Genomic DNA, 17,885 nt, shown 5'->3' on the forward strand with positions numbered 1-17,885 from the left:
ACTCTTTTGAAGTATTCGGCTTCCTCTACTATTTCTTTCCTTCAAGCTTTGGCAAAAGAAAGGCTGACTGTTTCTCAAGCTTTTGGCAGCAACCGAAGGACCGGAGAAGAGACTTCCTCCTCCACCATGATACAATTCCTTGCTTCTGATGGACTCCCGCTGTCAGTCATCTGCGACACATGATTCATTCATTCATTCATTCATGACCAGATCACCTAAAAAGACTCATTTCGGATCTCGATAGCTTTCACTACCACGAAAAGAACATATGCCTGTTGTGCTGCAATGAGCTTGAGATTCGTTTTTGAGGCACTTGTTGAACACAGTTTCTAGTTCTCGATGACTTTTGGCTCTTCAACTATCCAAGTTGGGCAGCCAAGAAAAGGAGAAAAAGATGCTGATTGAGCATTTGTGTGATGAAATCAAAGATCAATGATAGGCATGAAAGAGGCCACTGTGGCACCGATGAGTATTGTTGACACCTGAACTTTATCTGCTTCACTCATCAGAGGGAACCGTGAAAGATCAAAGCGATTGCTTCGTTGATGACAGAAAAGAGGAAGCATTAAGAAACAGGAAACAAAAAGGTTACATCAGTCTCAGATCCATATGGCCAAAAGGAACTACTTGTGAGCCAAATCTCTGCAGAATTTGTGCTGCTGCAAGCAATGATATTGAAATGAAAGGTAGTGTGTGCATGCAGTGGATGGATTGCCATCTCAATTCTACTTTCTTGTGTTTCCACACCAAGATAGAATCTGAGTGCAGCACTCACTCACTCACTACTCAGCGATCTGTTCATGCTCTTCTTTTTCCTTTTTCTTATAGAAGAAAGGTACAGAGAATCATTTATGGGCCCTCAAAATAAGGTTAAGAAAAACTTAATCATTGCAGGCAGAAAAAAATCACAATCAATTTCTCAATCATCTCTTTGAACTCCCCAACTTTGTAAAGGGAGAAAAATAGGTGAATGAAGAATTAACATGCCAAGAAACACTAAATATTTTAGTGGCTTATTAGTGATCAGATTCAAGTGTACATACTCTATATCTCTTTGAACTGCGAAAAGACATTCAACTCAAACAGAAAGACAGCTAATTGAAATTATGACTTCTTTGTTTTCAGTTTAAACCTCTTCTTTAGATAGATCATCACAATAAAAACATTTGAGAAAGGCAAAGCTTGGAGAAAAATAATCAAAAGAAAAGACATTCGTATATATGTTTATTAAATGCAAAAGAGCACCAAAGACTAAAAGATTTGAGTGCTGCACATGATGCAAATTCCCTGGAGGCAAAAAAGCTTCAACAAACTGGCCTACAAATTGGACCTACTACTTGTGTTACTACATAGTTTTCGTAGCAAACTTTGCCGGAGATGTTATCATCTGCCATGGCCAAACCCTTGCAGTTCGTCTTCCTCATTTTTGCTTCTCTTTCTGCCTGTGCTATTTCGAAACAGACCACGGAGGTATTGATGAAGTACATCAGTTCTCATCTGACTTTTTGCCCAATAAAACTTTGATCCTTTTTCTATGTCGGTATCGACAGAAACAGGAATGGTTTGAACGATTTGTTCTATTTTCCCATTTGTATGTAGTCAGCAAGCACCATAGTTATAGTCGTCCATTAGATTTTGCTGAGCTGAGTGCCATCTTTCGTTAGACCATAAATTATCATGCAAGCTTTAAATCATACAAGTAGAAGATTGCTTCATGTTGTGAATCTTTTACAAGAAAAATCTTCACTTTCAAGTCACCTTATTTTTATGGTTTCTGCAGCTAATTTTGTTTTCTATTGCAGCCTTATGTCGTCTACATGGGGAGCAAACCACAAGATGGAGACCATGAAACTCAACAAGCAGCTCACTTGCAAATGTTGTCCTCAGTTATTCCGAGGCAAGAGTTTTTGTTAAACATTGACAATAAAATAGTAATCTTAACATGGAAACCATCAACCTGCAACCTGCTGTTGAACTTTTATGTTGGTCGTAACAGTGAGGAGAAAGAAAGAGTGTCCCTGATGCAAAGTTACCATCATGCATTCAAGGGGTTCTCAGCTATGCTTACCGAAAAGGAAGCCGCTTTATTATCTGGTTGGTGTTTTCATGTTCCAGCTCAATAGAATCGACTTTTAATCATTTCCTCATTCACAAACTTCAATTCATTGGATCAGATGCAAGTTAACAATCTCAGTCTTATTCTGATCGAGTACTTTGGATGCTTCACATCAGGCTTTGATGAAGTGGTGTCGGTTTTCCCTGACCGGATTCTTCAACTTCATACTACGCGTTCTTGGGATTTCTTGGACGCAGAATCAGGCATTGGATCGCAGCGACTCCGGCGAAAAGCTTCCAGTGATGTTATAATTGGCATCATTGATACTGGTAATTTCCTTTATTTTTATCTGCGACAACATTCCACACCTGCAGTAAGTGGAGAAACTCTATCTTAAATGTCAAATTTTAGGAACAGACACTATAGTAGAAAAAGAAAGATACATAAAGCAAATATGTTAGTTTTAATGTTTTACCCGATTCTTCATTCTTAATTACATGCAAACATATGTTCTTACGATGTTGCATAGAATGAAAATATGTGATGCTAGTTTATGTCTGCAGGTGTATGGCCAGAATCACCTAGTTTCAATGATGCTGGGATGGGGAGGATCCCATCAAGATGGAAAGGGATTTGCATGGAAGGATCTGACTTCAAAAAATCTAACTGTAATAGGTAAATGCATAAGCTGCTAGTTGGCATTGGAAAGAATTATTTAAAAATTGTCTTGATAAAATTGCGAGGAAATATTAATACATTCTTACTTTTGAAGCACATACTCTTCAAATGAAGTTTAGGAAGTCGAAGATTAGTAAGAGTCATACTTCCAGAATCAGACTTTGTTGGGAAGATTCTCATTTCTAGGACATTTTAATACAACAATTTGATGTTTTCAATCAAATTAAATGATTCGAGGAAAAAACTTAATATAACATGATCATCCTCATTATTTTTTTTATCCAACTGACACACACAAGAAACAATGAAACTGTTCAAAAGAGTAGATTGAAGCCTTTTTATCATCATACATATTCCTCACCTCTGTTTAAGCTCCTGTGAATTCGTAGGAAGCTGATAGGTGCAAGATACTACACCAGCCAACCAGAATCGATCCAACCTCCATCAAATGGATCCCATGCCATCAAAGTAGATGCTTTTGGATCACCAAGGGATTCTGTAGGCCATGGCACACACACATCATCTACAGCTGCTGGCTCCATGGTGCCAAATGCTAGCTACTATGGCCTTGCACAGGGGGTGGCCAAGGGAGGTTCTCCTTCAAGCAGGCTCGCTGTGTACAAGGCATGCTCACTTGGTGGATGTGCCGGCTCAACTGTAATGAAAGCAATCGATGATGCTATTGATGATGGCGTCGACATGATCTCAATATCAATAGGAATGAGCTCTGTGTTCCAGTCAGATTTTCTTAGCGACCCCATAGCTATTGGTGCATTCCATGCTCACCAGAGAGGCGTGTTGGTCATCTGTTCGGGTGGAAATGATGGACCAGATCCTTACACTGTGGTCAATTCAGCTCCATGGATCCTAACAGTTGCAGCTTCAAGCATTGATAGGAATTTCCAATCAACAATAGTTCTTGGTAATGGAAATATGTTCAAGGTAAGTTAGAAATCCTACTCTTTTGCATCTGTCTTAATACGACTTCAGATTCTCTTTCATCTTTAGATCAAATGGCCAAGAAATAGCTTCTTAAACAGACCAAATTTAGACAAACTCATTCTGAATTCTTTAGGAAATTAGTCTCAAGACAAACTCATAATGTGTGAAAATTTTCCAATGTTCACAGGGAACAGCCATAAATTTCTCCAATCTTAATCGATCTGAATCATATCCCCTTGTATTCGGTGGAGCCGTAGCAGCAGAATCTACACCAATATCAGAAGCAAGGTACCTTAATGGCTTGCATAGTTATTTCTTCGAATTCAATAATCTTCCTCATAGAATCATGCATTATGCATAACAATATTTATTCATAACATTGATTATCATGCAATTGTTCCATAGCAATTGCTATCCTGGATCGCTTGATGCTGATAAAGCTGCTGGGAAGATAATAGTGTGTGTCGACACTGATCCAACAGTAACAAGACGAATAAAGAAGTTGGTGGCTGAAGGAGCTAGAGCTAAAGGCCTGATCCTAGTTGATGAGGCAGAAAGAGGTGTGCCATTTGATTCTGGCAGCTTCCCATTCTCAGAGGTTGAAAATGATGTGGGAGTTCAGATACTTAAGTACATAAACTCTACCAAGTAAGCTGTAAAGACATCTATCCGAGTCTCATGCTAAATATATGTTTTGAACTCATGGAAGTTACTAATATAGCATTCATTTTATATACCTGACTAGTCCTTTCTGATGAATGCAGAAAGCCTTCAGCAGTCATTCTACCAGCTGAGGAAGTAAAAGTGTTCAAACCAGCACCAGTTGTGGCGTACTTCTCAGCCAGGGGCCCTGGAGGACTCACTGAAGCCATTCTTAAGGTTTGGGATTCTTCTAATGCTTGATTCAGATGGCATAAACAGATGTGTACAAGTGGTGACCTCTCTCATCCAATCTTTCTTGAAACAGCCTGATGTGATGGCTCCAGGTGTCAGCATTATTGCAGCATCAATTCCTTCATCTGACAGTGGAGATGTTCTGGTAGGGAAGAAACCATCAAACTTTGCCATCAGATCAGGGACCTCCATGGCCTGCCCTCATGTTGCTGGTGCAGGTGCCTTTGTGAAATCAGCTCATCCAAGGTGGTCTCCTTCAATGATAAGATCAGCACTCATGACAACAGGTGACCTTTTTTTGCCCTACAAGAAACTATTCTCTCTCTCTCTCTCTCTCTCTCTCTCTCTCTCTCTCTCTCTCTCTATTCTGACCAAAAGACCACTGTCTTATTTGTTCCTTGTTGTGCAGCTATCATAACCAACAACCTTGGGAAGCCCCTCACAAGCAACTCTGGGGCCATTGCAAGCTTCCATGACATGGGAGCAGGGGAAATAAGTCCACTCAGAGCCTTAAGTCCAGGCTTAGTTTTTGAGACCACCACAGAGGACTACCTGCACTTCCTCTGCTACTATGGCTACAAAAACCAAGCCATAAGATCCATCTCTGGGACCAGCTTCAGCTGTCCACCCAACGCCTCACCAGATCTCATATCCAACCTCAACTACCCCTCCACCTCCATTGCCAAGCTAGGAGGTAAGCAGACTGCGAGGACAGTCAGCAGAACAGTCACCAATGTTGGGCCACCAAACTCAACATACTCTGCAACAGTGGATGCTCCAAGTGGCTTGATAGTCAAGGTCTCACCTGAGAGACTGGTCTTCACCAAGAGATGGATGAAGGCCACTTACCAGGTCACCTTTGATGCCAAGGCTGCAAGTAAAGGATATGGATATGGGTCCATAACATGGTCAGATGGAGCACACTCAGTTCATACTGTTTTTGCAGTGAATGTTATGTGATCCATCCATTTCTTTGACAGTTTTTGAGCAAAGTTTGTGCCTGTGCTGCTATGCTGTGCTCCATCTTTGCATTTCTGTTTTTGTGACTTCCATTGGCATTCTTGATATCAGTTTTACTTGTATCTCATGTACAAGGCCATTTGTCTTATGTGTTCATAATCAAGTACCATTGATCTCTTCACAGCTGTTGGTTTCTCATCTTAATCTCTGATCTGTCTGTAACCTTTTCTTTTTCCAGGAAAACTATATTAGCTTTTCAAAATCGACAAGATGATCTACTAAGGTCACTTTAGAAAAAATGGATGTAAGATCCAAAGGAAGCTGTTCGTTCCAAAACATGTCAGTCTTCATGGTTCATATTCCAGCCTCGAACTTCATATATCTTCCTTGAACAACAAACAATATGCTGCTTGATTGCATTCCCTAAGGCAACAAATGCAAGAAAAACTTCCCAACTGATCCTTTGACCATTGAATATTGAATATCTTTGACAACACTTAATATCTTCCAAGAGGGAGATTCCTCATTGGCAAGACAGTGGACTATGATCTGAGAATCTAGCTCCAAAGTTACATTTCCAAGCTTACTTTGTAGTGCAAGTCTAACTCCTTCCCTAACCACCCAAGATGAGTCATGAACAATTTTGCAACTTGCCAAGCAGCAAGTACCCTCATCATTCCGTAAGATGAACCCCAAGCTGTCTATAATCTTAATCTTTTGTCATATAACAAAGCTGAACCAGTAGGACTACTTGGGAGGCTGACAAGCATAGGATCATGGAGTTGCATTTTCTTTAGAGGTAAAGATGAACCATGGGTACTAAAAGAGTTGAAGGATTTGGTAAACATTAGAGGAGAACTATGCATGTCCGGGCTGTATCTGGATTTTATCTTCATGGGAATCTAATGACAGCCTGCATCAAGGACCTAAATTATTCTTCTTGTAAACAACAAAGATGATGAATGGATCTGTAACATCGATTTATTTGATGAAGAAGATGCGAACATTAAAGAAGCACCTTCTTATGATGTAACTGGGGAGGATGAGAGGATCTCCTTCTTAGGTAGCTTAGATGCAGAGATGCAGCTTTGCATACTTGAAAGATGAGGAGACGAAGAATGAATCCACTGTAAAAAGGCCAACAGTCTCAGCAGAGGAGACTATGATGCATATTCTCAAAAGCTTTCAGTCTAATACCAACCTGTCAGAATTGGTTATAGAATGTTATAGTGGCAGCAGGTTTCTCAAATGAATTGGAGACTCATCTTTCTATAATTCAACCTCCGTTACCCTTATACCAAATGCAAAAATCTTACCACCACATGGGCAATTGCCTTCCCTCGAGCAGTTCTCAATAGAAAATGACAGTGATCTGGCACAGTGGCTGTGATTCCTGTGGCAATGGCAAGATGAAGATGAAGAAGCCATCTTTTTTCACTGGAGACAAGGAGACTGATAAGACTGTACAGATTGGAAGAGTTGTCTGGAGTATAGGATGGTGACTTTCATCAGCTGCATCAGTTGGAACTGATACATTATGACAAGCTATGTTGATACATTTTGCTGCTCTCAAAACGTGCCACCAAGTCTCCCTTCAGTTATCACTTCAGAAATGTGGCAACGTGATGAGTCGTCACTGCCTCAAGATCTCTTGAAAAGGCTTCAGTCTTTGCAAATCTCTAATTCAAAGAACTTTGATATAATTCCTCTGCGCTTCGAGCCTTCGCTTCAGAAACTGAAGATTACTACTGCATGTCAGGTTGAGAAGAGAAATCATGCCCATTGACACTTCACAATCCTACTTTTCTTGAACATTTTAAGATCTGCTATTGTCCAAAATTACAGTTCTTGTCAGACCAGTTACTGCTGTCTACACTTCAACCGCTGAAGATACCGGGTTGTGCCTTTCTTCACAAGTGCCGATCATATGGAAGCAGTCAATTGTGGCATGTTTCTCATGCTATCCTTGACATGAAGAACTTCCAGCCAGTTAATGATGGAGAAGATGGCAACTATCAGGTATGATTTGACTTCCATGTTGATGTCCAATGCTTCAGCACAAGCAGATCCTGTTTGAACATCCTGCTATGTTGTATTATAGGCTCAGTGGCAGAAGTAGCACAAGCAAAAAGTGGGTTGTCAAGTTACTGGGTTTCTGAGAAGAGATTCTTGGCTTATCATATAATAGAATGTCAACAAGTCCCTCCATTCAGACTTCGAACATTTGTTCATGTGTATCAGACGATGTCTTCGCAAACAAGTAGTATTGTGAAACTCCTTTATTTTGAGAACAATGGACTACTAAAGAATGACATATCACATACAGAAGCCGATATGTATTATGCCCACTAGATCAACTTATCTTTGGTCACAACTGTCTATATCAGCAGATGTCTGAAGAACTGCAAAAAGAATTTATTAGGGTTCACGTAATGCACAGAGAACTCATCAGATAAAGTGCCTAATAAAATTTACTAATCCTTTATCCTATGTTAACTGAGCTTATAGAGAGCCAATTCAAGATTTGAATTTTTCGTATATAACTCATGTTCCCTAGGAATCAACATCCTATTAGTAACAAACATAGCGATGCAGCATGGACAATAATGCTAGGACATGGGACATTGGACTTGGACATGGCACAACATGGACGTTGCAATTAGCACCAATATATTTTCTAAGTACTAAACTCTCTTTTTTGTCTTTGCACAATTTAGACAATCTATCAACATCAGATCAAATGTGTAAGAAACATAACAATCATTTATATGAGAAGAAAAATTCACAAAAAATACTTACAAACATGTATCCAAAACATTAAGTCGACAGTCCAATCTACATACATATTCTCAATATTGTGATGTATTGAAGCCTTACAGATGATGGTACAAGAGACTTGAAGTGTTCTGAAGGCCCAAACACATCAAACATTATCTAACAAGTGCCATGTTCAACACAGTCATGATTGGGAGTCAAAAAGCATTTTTAGGCTTCTGCATTTCATAGGACAAACATATAGCTTTTGATAAGATCAGTGATTTAAAAATGTGCTCGGGCGAGGCGAGGCGAGGCCCGACCCGAGCGCCTCGCTAATCTCCCAGGTACCGCGCTTCAAACAAGCGCTGCCTGGGCGCTCGCCCGAGCCCAGGCACTGGGCGCTTCGAGCGAGCGCCTGGGTTAACCAAGGCGACCGAACCAGGATTTTAGGTCTGGTTCGGTCTATGATGGTTAGTTGGTTCAATCGAACCAACTAAAACTGATATAAGTGACAACCGAACCCTAACCCTTGCCGCTGCCGATCCCGATCCCGCTGCTCGCAAATGCTGCCGCTATCGCCGCTCGCCGCTCCTGCTCTCGCTCCCGCTCCCGCTGTCGTTGCTCGCAAACTGTCGTCGCTTTCCGCTGCCGCTACCGCTTCCTCTTTTCTCAGTCAACAGGCTCAGCACCCCTTTACACTTCCTTTAACAGTATACGTATACTGTATACTGTTACTGTTAATAGATTAATAATATATTATTTTGATTTTAATATTGTTAATTTTTATTTATTTGAAATTATTATTAGGTTTCAACATAAATGGCAAGTGTACAGAGCAACTCAATAGAGTCTCCAATGACATCAAAAAAAGATCCTGCATGGAAGTATAATTATATTATATATTTTTATATTTTAGCGTCTCGCTTCGTTCAGGCGAGCGCCTAGCACCTCGGGCGTTTTTGGATCTTGGCGTCTTTTGGCACCTAACGCTTTTTAAATCACTGGATAAGATCTACAATCAGATCAACAAAAGTAAGATCTAGTGCAATTATAAGAAGGATCATATTTATCTCAATCAAAGTGCTTGTAAGCATGTATCTACATTTATTAAATTTTCATAAACTATACAAGCAGTTGGTGGTGAAGAGTACATTAAATCTGCGACTATTATAAAACTCAAGGTACCTAATTTTAGAAGATATAAAGGATTGTGAGACTTCATAATACAGTGCATCTACGAGTATTCTGTCTTTAGCCACGTGAAACATCAATTGTAACATGAATACTGCATGAAATTCAGTATGACTCTTTGAGTCTAGATTTTGTGGTTACACTTTACAGACTGAAGCCAGAAGCTGCTTGCATGCACTTAACACACTGGTAGCCACGTCAACTATTCTTCATTTGAGGACAATCTTGAGATGCAAGTACTGCATATGCTTTGGAACATCAGTGCATCTCTCAACTAAATGAAACCTAATTGCATTGCCATAAATACTGAGTGCATTTCAAGAACAAGTTTCTTATAGAAAATAATAGATATAGATCAACACTAGAACCGTTAACTGTGTTAAATAGCTGAGACATATCAGCTTTGTGCAGTCAAGGAAAACTTTATAACAGCAAGGACTCAAAGATAGGAATAATGACAAGTTTCTTCACCGGTGAATCTTGCTTGTTGCAAATGGACTATACATGACATTCCCACCATAGCTACTTTCAAAGAATTGAACAATTAGAAATAAATATAATATCATAAATGTGGCTCATCAAATAAAAGATATGCTTCTGGAATAATCTATTTACCTAATTCTCATGGTTCGCTTGTGGAATTTTGGAATCTTCAATGTGAGTTCATGCATGTAAGATTCAAAATAGTATAGGCTGATGTAACACTAATTGATTTCTAGATCCTAAAGTATAACATGTAAAGAATATGAACCCATACATAAATCACAGCATACTTCAATAGAGAAGGATGAAAGTGGAAAGCAGACAACGAATTGGCTAAATCACCTCTTTTACCCTCCAATTTAACCCTTGAATGTCCTGCTTTTCAGAATCTTTTCAGCTTGATTAACAGTTACATGGAATAGTCCTCTGAGTTTCAAAAACTCTTCCTTACTTCTTTCATCCCCTGCCATGATGTTAAGAAGATAAGCCACATCTTTTTGATCCATGGTCAATATCTTTAAAGAATCATATGTGCGTGGAAAGAAAGCTTCAGGCTTGGCACAGAATGCACTGAAAATTAGAAAGAGGGCACTCATATCAGTCTTATATTGTTTGGCTCCCACATATGATAACTTAATGCCACTGAGAGTGATGCTCTTAAAAATGAAGTGGTCAAGCCCATCAGCAATGCTTCTCCATAGGTCAAGAAAATCTATGGAATTGAGAGTTAATCTCAAGATATTCAGACAGTCTTTCAGCATGTCTAGTGCTTCAACAAACCTTGACGATACACATGGACATTGTTCATCAAGAACTGAATCTTGCTGTTCAAGTTGCTCCATTCCCAACTGTTCAATGTTATCAATGTAATCCCAACAGAGAGTATCAAACTGCAGTAAAATGGCAGACATTATTTCCTCAAGAAAATCAGTCTCTAGGTTAACCAAATATATAATTTCATCTTTGAAAAAGGAACCAAGTGAGTGTTGGTCTTCGTTCTTGTAATCACTTTCAGCAACACCGATCTCCAAGAACCTGATGTCTTCATTCCATTCTCTCAAAACAAATTCGAAGTATCGAGCAACATTTATGGAACCAGCCAGTCTTAGCATATCATCGTCTTCCAGATTGGCATCAACCAATGCTACACTCTGACAGCGTTGAACCAAGAAAAGGAAAAAATCATTTAAGAATACGACAGAAGAAGACCTGATAAATTGATTTTTCATTGGCTTAGTTGGCAGAAGCTCAGCCCTCTCAACCATATGCCATACAATTTTAACAACAGAATCAGCAATAGAAGGAGCTTTGAAGTCCTCTCTGTTTGAAAGAAGAAATGACTCAGTTTCTTCCTGAAAGGACAAAATTTTCTGACGAGTACAAACCAGCCAACTTGTTTCATTTTCTAATTCAGGTCTCAGTTTCTTGTTGGCATCCTCAAGCTCTATTTCAGCCCATATCTGAAGCCAATCTGAATGCTCTCTGAAAATTGAGAACATCGATGAGGACCCAGAGATACCTTCAAACTCAAGAAATAATTCCATTTGTGGCATTCCTGAAGTTGCAAGAGCTCGCATCCGCTTATCAAAGGTAATCATGAGGTCAACAAGATGAAGCCATGATGTGTTAACCTCCAAGAATCCATCTCTAACTTCATATCTTATAACAAGGACAGGAAAAACTTCTTTTTCTAGGTAGTCTAAAAGCATTTTAACCATAGCTTTTACCCAGGTTTCTCTGGCGCTAGAACCCACTAGTCTAGCTCTATCTACTAAAGGTTGTAACACATGGTCCACCCCATCCATAAAATCTCGAGTTATTTTGAAAACAAGAGCAAAAATAAACTTTGGTTGATCAGACCATTTATGAAAATGATGCTCTATTCTTGAAGCAATGGGGTTCACTAATTCATCAATTGTCCATAGACTATTGTCAAGACAAGAATATCTATGAAAATCAGTACCATCTGCTGATCTGTACATCTTATGAGATCTTGAAAAAGCACATATTCTCTGTTCTCGCTGAACCAGAAGTTGCTGCAAAGCACATAATGCTAGAAAGCTTTGAGAATATATGGCTTTGTTTTCTCCTTGCATCAGAACAAGGGGGTTTGAAGTTTCAAATGATTTGTCCTTTTCTATTTTAGATGATGAGAGGCCTGGTGGCCATCCAAGTGAGGCAAGTATAGCCCGGTGATGTGTTATGGCCTGTGGCTTCATAATTGCTAAAGCCTTCTCCACCCTAGATTCAACAGCCATTAGGAGATGAGTCCATTGTGGCCTACGACATGAAATACTTGCTAGTTTATCCTCTATAGATGTCATGATTTTAACAGCAAGCAGCAGCTTTTCTTGTTTCCCTGGCATATCCTGCAACTAAAAGATGCAACTATAGAATCTCATTTTTATGTAAAGAACAAGAAAAGAGCTCATTGCATTAGCCTTGGTTGTTAGTTCCTTTAGAGAACAAGGATCACGATGCTAAACAGTTGTTTGAGATGATAGTAAGAAAAATAAGAGATGTGTTCGATATGACCTACCGCAGAACTTCGCACACTTGAAAGATTTGACAAGATATTATCTGGTAAGGCTTGGCTAACTATAGCTAATGCTGCATCTTCAAGGTCACCAACAAGAGCTTCTAACTGAAGAGAACATTCTGCGATTTAGGAGGCATCATAAATACAGTTAGGAGGAAAACCAACAAGGCTTTCACATGAAAAACAGCACCTATGACTAGCTGTCAACCAAAATTGCACTGCACCACTGCAGCCAAAACAAACAAAGCTAGCATTTTAGGGACTTAGTTCATACTGTGAAGACAAGTACATACCCACCTAAACTCTGATATCTCAATGTGAAAACAAAAGTGAAATGAAACTGTTAATTTACGGCCTCCATTCTTCGGAAAAAACATTGATCAAATGTCCATGCCTACCATATATTGTAAAATAGGTTGGCCTTGAACATCTTGGAGAAAGTAAGTAGCTCACATGATCTTCTATTCCACTCACTTTGGAAGTTGAGTCCTAAAAACTCACAATCCTACCATGTTCATATAATTGTCTACGCCATTCTTAGTGCACTGTCAAGCATAGATATGCTAAACTGTCTGCAAACTCATCTGATAACTTGCAAAATATGTTCTAGCAGAAAAAGCAAAACCAGAAGAGGCTGAAAAATGGAGCAATAAAAAATCAGGAATCCAGGAAATAAAAGAAAATAAAATATTTCTCCTACATGGTAATTGATGCAAATGTAGATGTCACTTCTGATCATCTTACAGTATGAACAAATTTATCACAAGTTACAAGGACCCAGCATGTTGCAGATAAATGGTGTCCATACAGAAAACAAAACTCATCAACCTTATTTTGTGTGTTGAATGTTAAAGAAAACAAATGAAAGAAAGAAACAAATAGCAGTGACATACTATAATAATGACCCTCAATAATTCCTCCTTTACGTGCGCATGCCAAACACTAATTTGCTGGTTTTCTTGTTCTGGCAAGAAAGACATTTTAGGACTATAAATGATGAAACTCAGTGATGCACACCGGACATAATGCCCTCAAGAAGTCTAACATTCACTTAAAAGAAATAAAATTTAATTGACAGAACATAACTAGAATCAACTCATGATATGCATGTCTTATACGATAATCTGCAGAATAGTAATCTGGAGCTAGTTAAACGTCTGAGCAGCAGAAATATCAAAATGCCCCTTTTTCTTTCTTGTGAAGCAATGGTCTCAAATCCAAAAGTAAACCACTACCGAAAGAGAGACCTAAAACTGAAATCAGTCCACAAACCTCTTTATCTTTGATAACACAGCAGTTGGACGTAGCCCACAAATAAACAACACAAGACGAAATATTTAGATGATGAGCGATAAATAGAGACAATTTTACCAGCATAAACGCGAACCGTCTCAATCCGAGCGACTTCTTTCACAAGCAAGGGTATGTCCATCTCTACCATCCTTCTAACCGAAGCTACACAATTGCAAATCAAATCGCCACACAATGAGGCGACCAATAACGCAATGGGGAATCGAGATCTAAGGTTTTAGGGGCCAAACCTGGAGGCGAGCAAGGTGCGAAACCACCGAGATGGTGAAGGATTCGGCGGGCATCGTTGGAGCGAGAGAGCCACTTGGAGGCCTTAGAGGGCAGCCTGTCCTCGAGGAGGCAGCGCAGGTCCCCTTCGAGGTCGCGGCATTCCCGATCGAGCTGGGCGGTTAGGGATGGGAGTTTCGAGAGGTCGAGCGGGGTGGCGAAGTGTTCGTCAAGGAACCGCCGGAGGAGGCGGCGGCTGAGGACGGTGTAGGAGGAGGCATCCGGCACTGGCTCGAAGGGTGGCGCCGCCATTCCGGCGGCCCAGATAAAACCGGTAGAAGCTGTGAGTAAGAAACATCAACAAGTGACGGGTTTATCGGCGTCCGCCGCTGTGCCGGGACAGAGTTTATACCGATGTATCGGTTATATAGAGGATGTTACCCCGCGAAAGAACATAACGTTGACGGTCAACTGCGGCGATGATAGGACGGATATCATGCAGCAATTAGGTGACAGGGGAACAAATGGCATTTGATGACCTCGGCACAAACTTAATATGTTTTTGATGTATCGTATAAGTGAAGGATTATAAAGTTATATGTGGAGATGATATTAGATGTAGATTTTAAGAAATGAAAACAGAAAAAGAATACTGGCAAGTTTTACCGGAACTGCGTCATCAAATTGTGAAGATAAAAAATATAAGATAAGGCGAGAAAAGGTTTGTATTTTGAATAGAAGAGTAGAATTCTTGACATACCTACACCGTGAAACATACATTAACAGATCATAGGTGAAATGAAGTTGGTTTGTATTTTGCATAACCATCTATAATGATCCTTATATATGGTAATAATTATATATATATATATATATATATATATATATATATATATATATATATATATATATATATATATATATATATATATATGGAATGGTGGCTACAACAACTTACGGGAGGAAGAGGGAAAAAAAATTTAAAATCAAAAGAATAAATATAGAGATCAATAAATAAAAATATACTCGAAAAATAATATAAAATATAATCTAATCTAATAACTCTGTCTTTCTACGAAGAAAATCAAATCTTTCATCATATAAAATCAATTATAAGATTATTGAAGCACACAATCCTCTTATATACTCTATCATATAGATCTCAAAAAATTTACATATTTTCTCTTATCATCTCTAGAAATCCTAGATAGACAACCTAAAAAGAACCTTAATAGCACTCGAGATATTTTTTGCATTTTGCTCTCTCCCAACACATTAAATATTTATAAAAAAATCATAATTTTTAAAATTTTCTTCCTATATAAAAACTTCTTCTCATACTAGTATTTTTTTGTTTTCCTATAACAATAACTCCATAAAAAAATTTAAAATACTTATCAATCCCAGCACTTGTCAATCCCAGTACATCATTGCTCTTCATTGATGAAACAAAAATTATAAATAAGAAGACAAAATGATCAAAAATGAAAATTTGAGCATGGAACAAAATGGAAAGTAATGAAATATTAAAAAAACTCTGCTCGTAAAGAACAAAATCTGAATGCAATTAATCTATAAAACTAGAAAGTCACATTACGGATATCAAGCCGCATCACCAAAAGACAGTCTGTGTTCTGTTTTTTGCTTCAATAAGCTGGAACTAGCAAACACCAAAGCACAAGGAGTCGATGCATTGTCTAAAATGTACTGGAACTGTGGAATATAGTCTGGGTTCACAGAGGAGCACTTAAGGTTGCTCTCTGCTTGTATTCGCTCAGGTGAATTCTGGGAAGTGTATAGCTTTTCACATAAGATTTCCAGCTGTGCAAAACTCTCCATGGGGAGAAAACAAGCAAAACTTCTGAGTTTTCAGATGATCAAGAGTCCAGGATTAATGATGTAAGGTGGCTCTCCTTTCCACCTAAAATCGAATCACATCTATGAATTCCGTCAAATTCTGTAACAGTTAAGTCAGAAATTATGCAAGCCAAAGATAATATATACAGTCAAATGCAATAAATTATGGTACCAACAAAATTGAGAAACTGATATATTATAAAACTAGATTGTCACATTGACTACAAATGTGCAACATGAAATATATTTCAATAAAAAATATTTTGTGGTATACAATGGTCAAAAGAAACCAAATTTTAAAAAGGTCACACAAGACAAGGCCAACATAGTAGATCATCTGCAAATTTGCCAAAATTGCAACCCATGGGAAAGCATGGATCCTGGAAAAATATTACAAAATTAATATTATACATAAGAAAAGTCAAATTTTCAAATGTCCCAGATAGCAGCAAAGTAAAGACCATCTCAGATTCAAAAAGCATGCTGATTCAATATAGCTGTTTTAAAAAAAAAAATTAGAAGATGCATCACTTACAATTTTCTTAACTATTTCATGGAGAGAATGCAAAATCTTTATCATAATGGAAGAGTCCCTAACAACCACAATGTTAATAAAAGTTATTGGTATGAAAATTTTATATTTGTGTTTGCCAGTATGTCTAAAGAAACAACTGATAGGGTGGAACGTCAATTGTAAATGTACTTTGTTATTTAGGCATAATTAGTGTTTGTTGGATGCGAGAGACTTCTTTTTCTAATATTTCCAAAGAATCTATGTTTACAAGAATTACTAATTGCCAAAACAGAAGCAAAAGTTTCTCTGCTTGCATTATAAACATTTGAAGTTAACCCATTCTGCTATTATCAGCAAATGACTATGGTACTAACATGCAAATTTCACCATTAAATATCAAAGCCCTGGTGAAATTCTTATAAAGTGAGTTCTCCATGCAAGCATATGTTAATGCTCAATCTCCATCCAATACAGAAAATTAAGGAAAAACAAGGGCCACAGTCGGTTGATAAATGATCCATATAGATCCTAATTTCCTGAAGATACATAACTACTCTTAGATATAGTTCCAATATATTTCAAAACCAGATTTGTCTTCAGCTACTTAAATTACTCGCAGTTTTTTCTTTCATTCATCATCATGCTATGATTTTATATTTAGTGTTTAATATTTTAGACAGAAATCCTGATAAATTCTGGAAAAAAAAAATGGAAGCGAAAAAGCACCCTCAATGTGGTTCTTCCAGTATTCCTATTAGAGCTAAAACTGCTACTTGCCAATGTATTGAACTACCATGTTTCAGCTCAAATAATTTCTGAAACATTTTGCAGGCAAAGTAAGCAACAATAAACCTCCTGACACATCATTTACCTCATTCGGTTCAGATTTCATATAGAACTGTCAAATCTTCCTAATATACCTAATTTTACCAACTGCATTGAGCAGAAGAAAACTTGCAAGCTATGACTGCTTCTCATCACATGCCGCATGGGTGAACTTTTAATATACATAAGACGCCCTGCCTTTTAAGGCAGATAAACGAAGCTACTATATCTTCTCTTTCATGTTCTTCTTCGTTTATACCTCCTTTACGAATCAATTCTCCAGCACCACATGATCAGCATCTAACCGCCCAAGACAGAGAATGTAACCTTCCGACAGTAATGAAGACATAAAGAACACCTAAACTCGAACATATTCCCAATTCCAGCATGAAAAGCTGGGTATTCGACCGCTCACAAAAGCCAAATCACCCTTCCCTTGCATACAAAGAAAAGAACCACCGATTATCCCAGCGAGATTTCCACATCAAGAATCCCGAAAACAACAATGCATCCGTTCTTCTAAATCCAAACGTCCAAGAACCGACTCATCGTCGAAACCCAAGAGTGGACGTCGGGTTTAGAAAGACGGAGGGAACGAGGCAGAGATCGATGCAAGATTCGACGATGACCGATCGAACTTTTCCGGAAAATTTTCAAGAAACATCCACAAA

General features: G+C 38.5%; 2 protein-coding genes across 8 annotated transcripts; one reads left to right on the top strand and one right to left on the bottom strand.

The window, feature by feature from the left end:
* Positions 1 to 1,368: 1,368 nt before the first annotated feature.
* On the top strand, positions 1,369 to 5,530 carry LOC135607148 (CO(2)-response secreted protease-like). The gene is made up of 11 exons (XM_065098727.1): positions 1,369 to 1,470; positions 1,803 to 1,897; positions 1,997 to 2,094; positions 2,233 to 2,385; positions 2,620 to 2,731; positions 3,124 to 3,676; positions 3,864 to 3,964; positions 4,082 to 4,324; positions 4,441 to 4,555; positions 4,644 to 4,857; positions 4,980 to 5,530. The coding sequence occupies exons 1-11, from the start codon at positions 1,378 to 1,380 to the stop codon at positions 5,528 to 5,530; spliced, it is 2,328 nt and encodes a 775-aa protein (XP_064954799.1). The 5' UTR covers positions 1,369 to 1,377.
* On the bottom strand, positions 3,096 to 14,601 carry LOC135607147 (RINT1-like protein MAG2L). Of its 7 annotated transcripts, XR_010485097.1 has the most exons (7): positions 14,042 to 14,601; positions 13,872 to 13,955; positions 12,501 to 12,619; positions 10,304 to 12,336; positions 6,732 to 7,932; positions 6,549 to 6,657; positions 3,096 to 6,443 (listed from the first exon to the last, which is right to left on the bottom strand). XR_010485097.1 is itself a non-coding variant. In XM_065098726.1 (5 exons), exons 1-4 carry the CDS (start codon positions 14,328 to 14,330, stop codon positions 10,321 to 10,323), a joined length of 2,502 nt encoding a protein of 833 aa, XP_064954798.1. In that variant the 5' UTR covers positions 14,331 to 14,601; the 3' UTR covers positions 3,096 to 7,932; positions 10,304 to 10,320. The 7 variants fall into 7 exon arrangements, 2 of the variants coding, with proteins under 2 accessions (XP_064954798.1, XP_064954796.1); XR_010485095.1 differs by having other exon boundaries at positions 3,096 to 6,731; positions 6,847 to 7,932; XR_010485096.1 differs by having other exon boundaries at positions 3,096 to 6,657.
* Between the last annotated feature and the right edge of the window lie 3,284 nt (positions 14,602 to 17,885).

This window comes from Musa acuminata, chromosome BXJ2-3 (assembly GCF_036884655.1).
Source record: "Musa acuminata AAA Group cultivar baxijiao chromosome BXJ2-3, Cavendish_Baxijiao_AAA, whole genome shotgun sequence".
Lineage (NCBI taxonomy): Eukaryota > Viridiplantae > Streptophyta > Magnoliopsida > Zingiberales > Musaceae > Musa > Musa acuminata.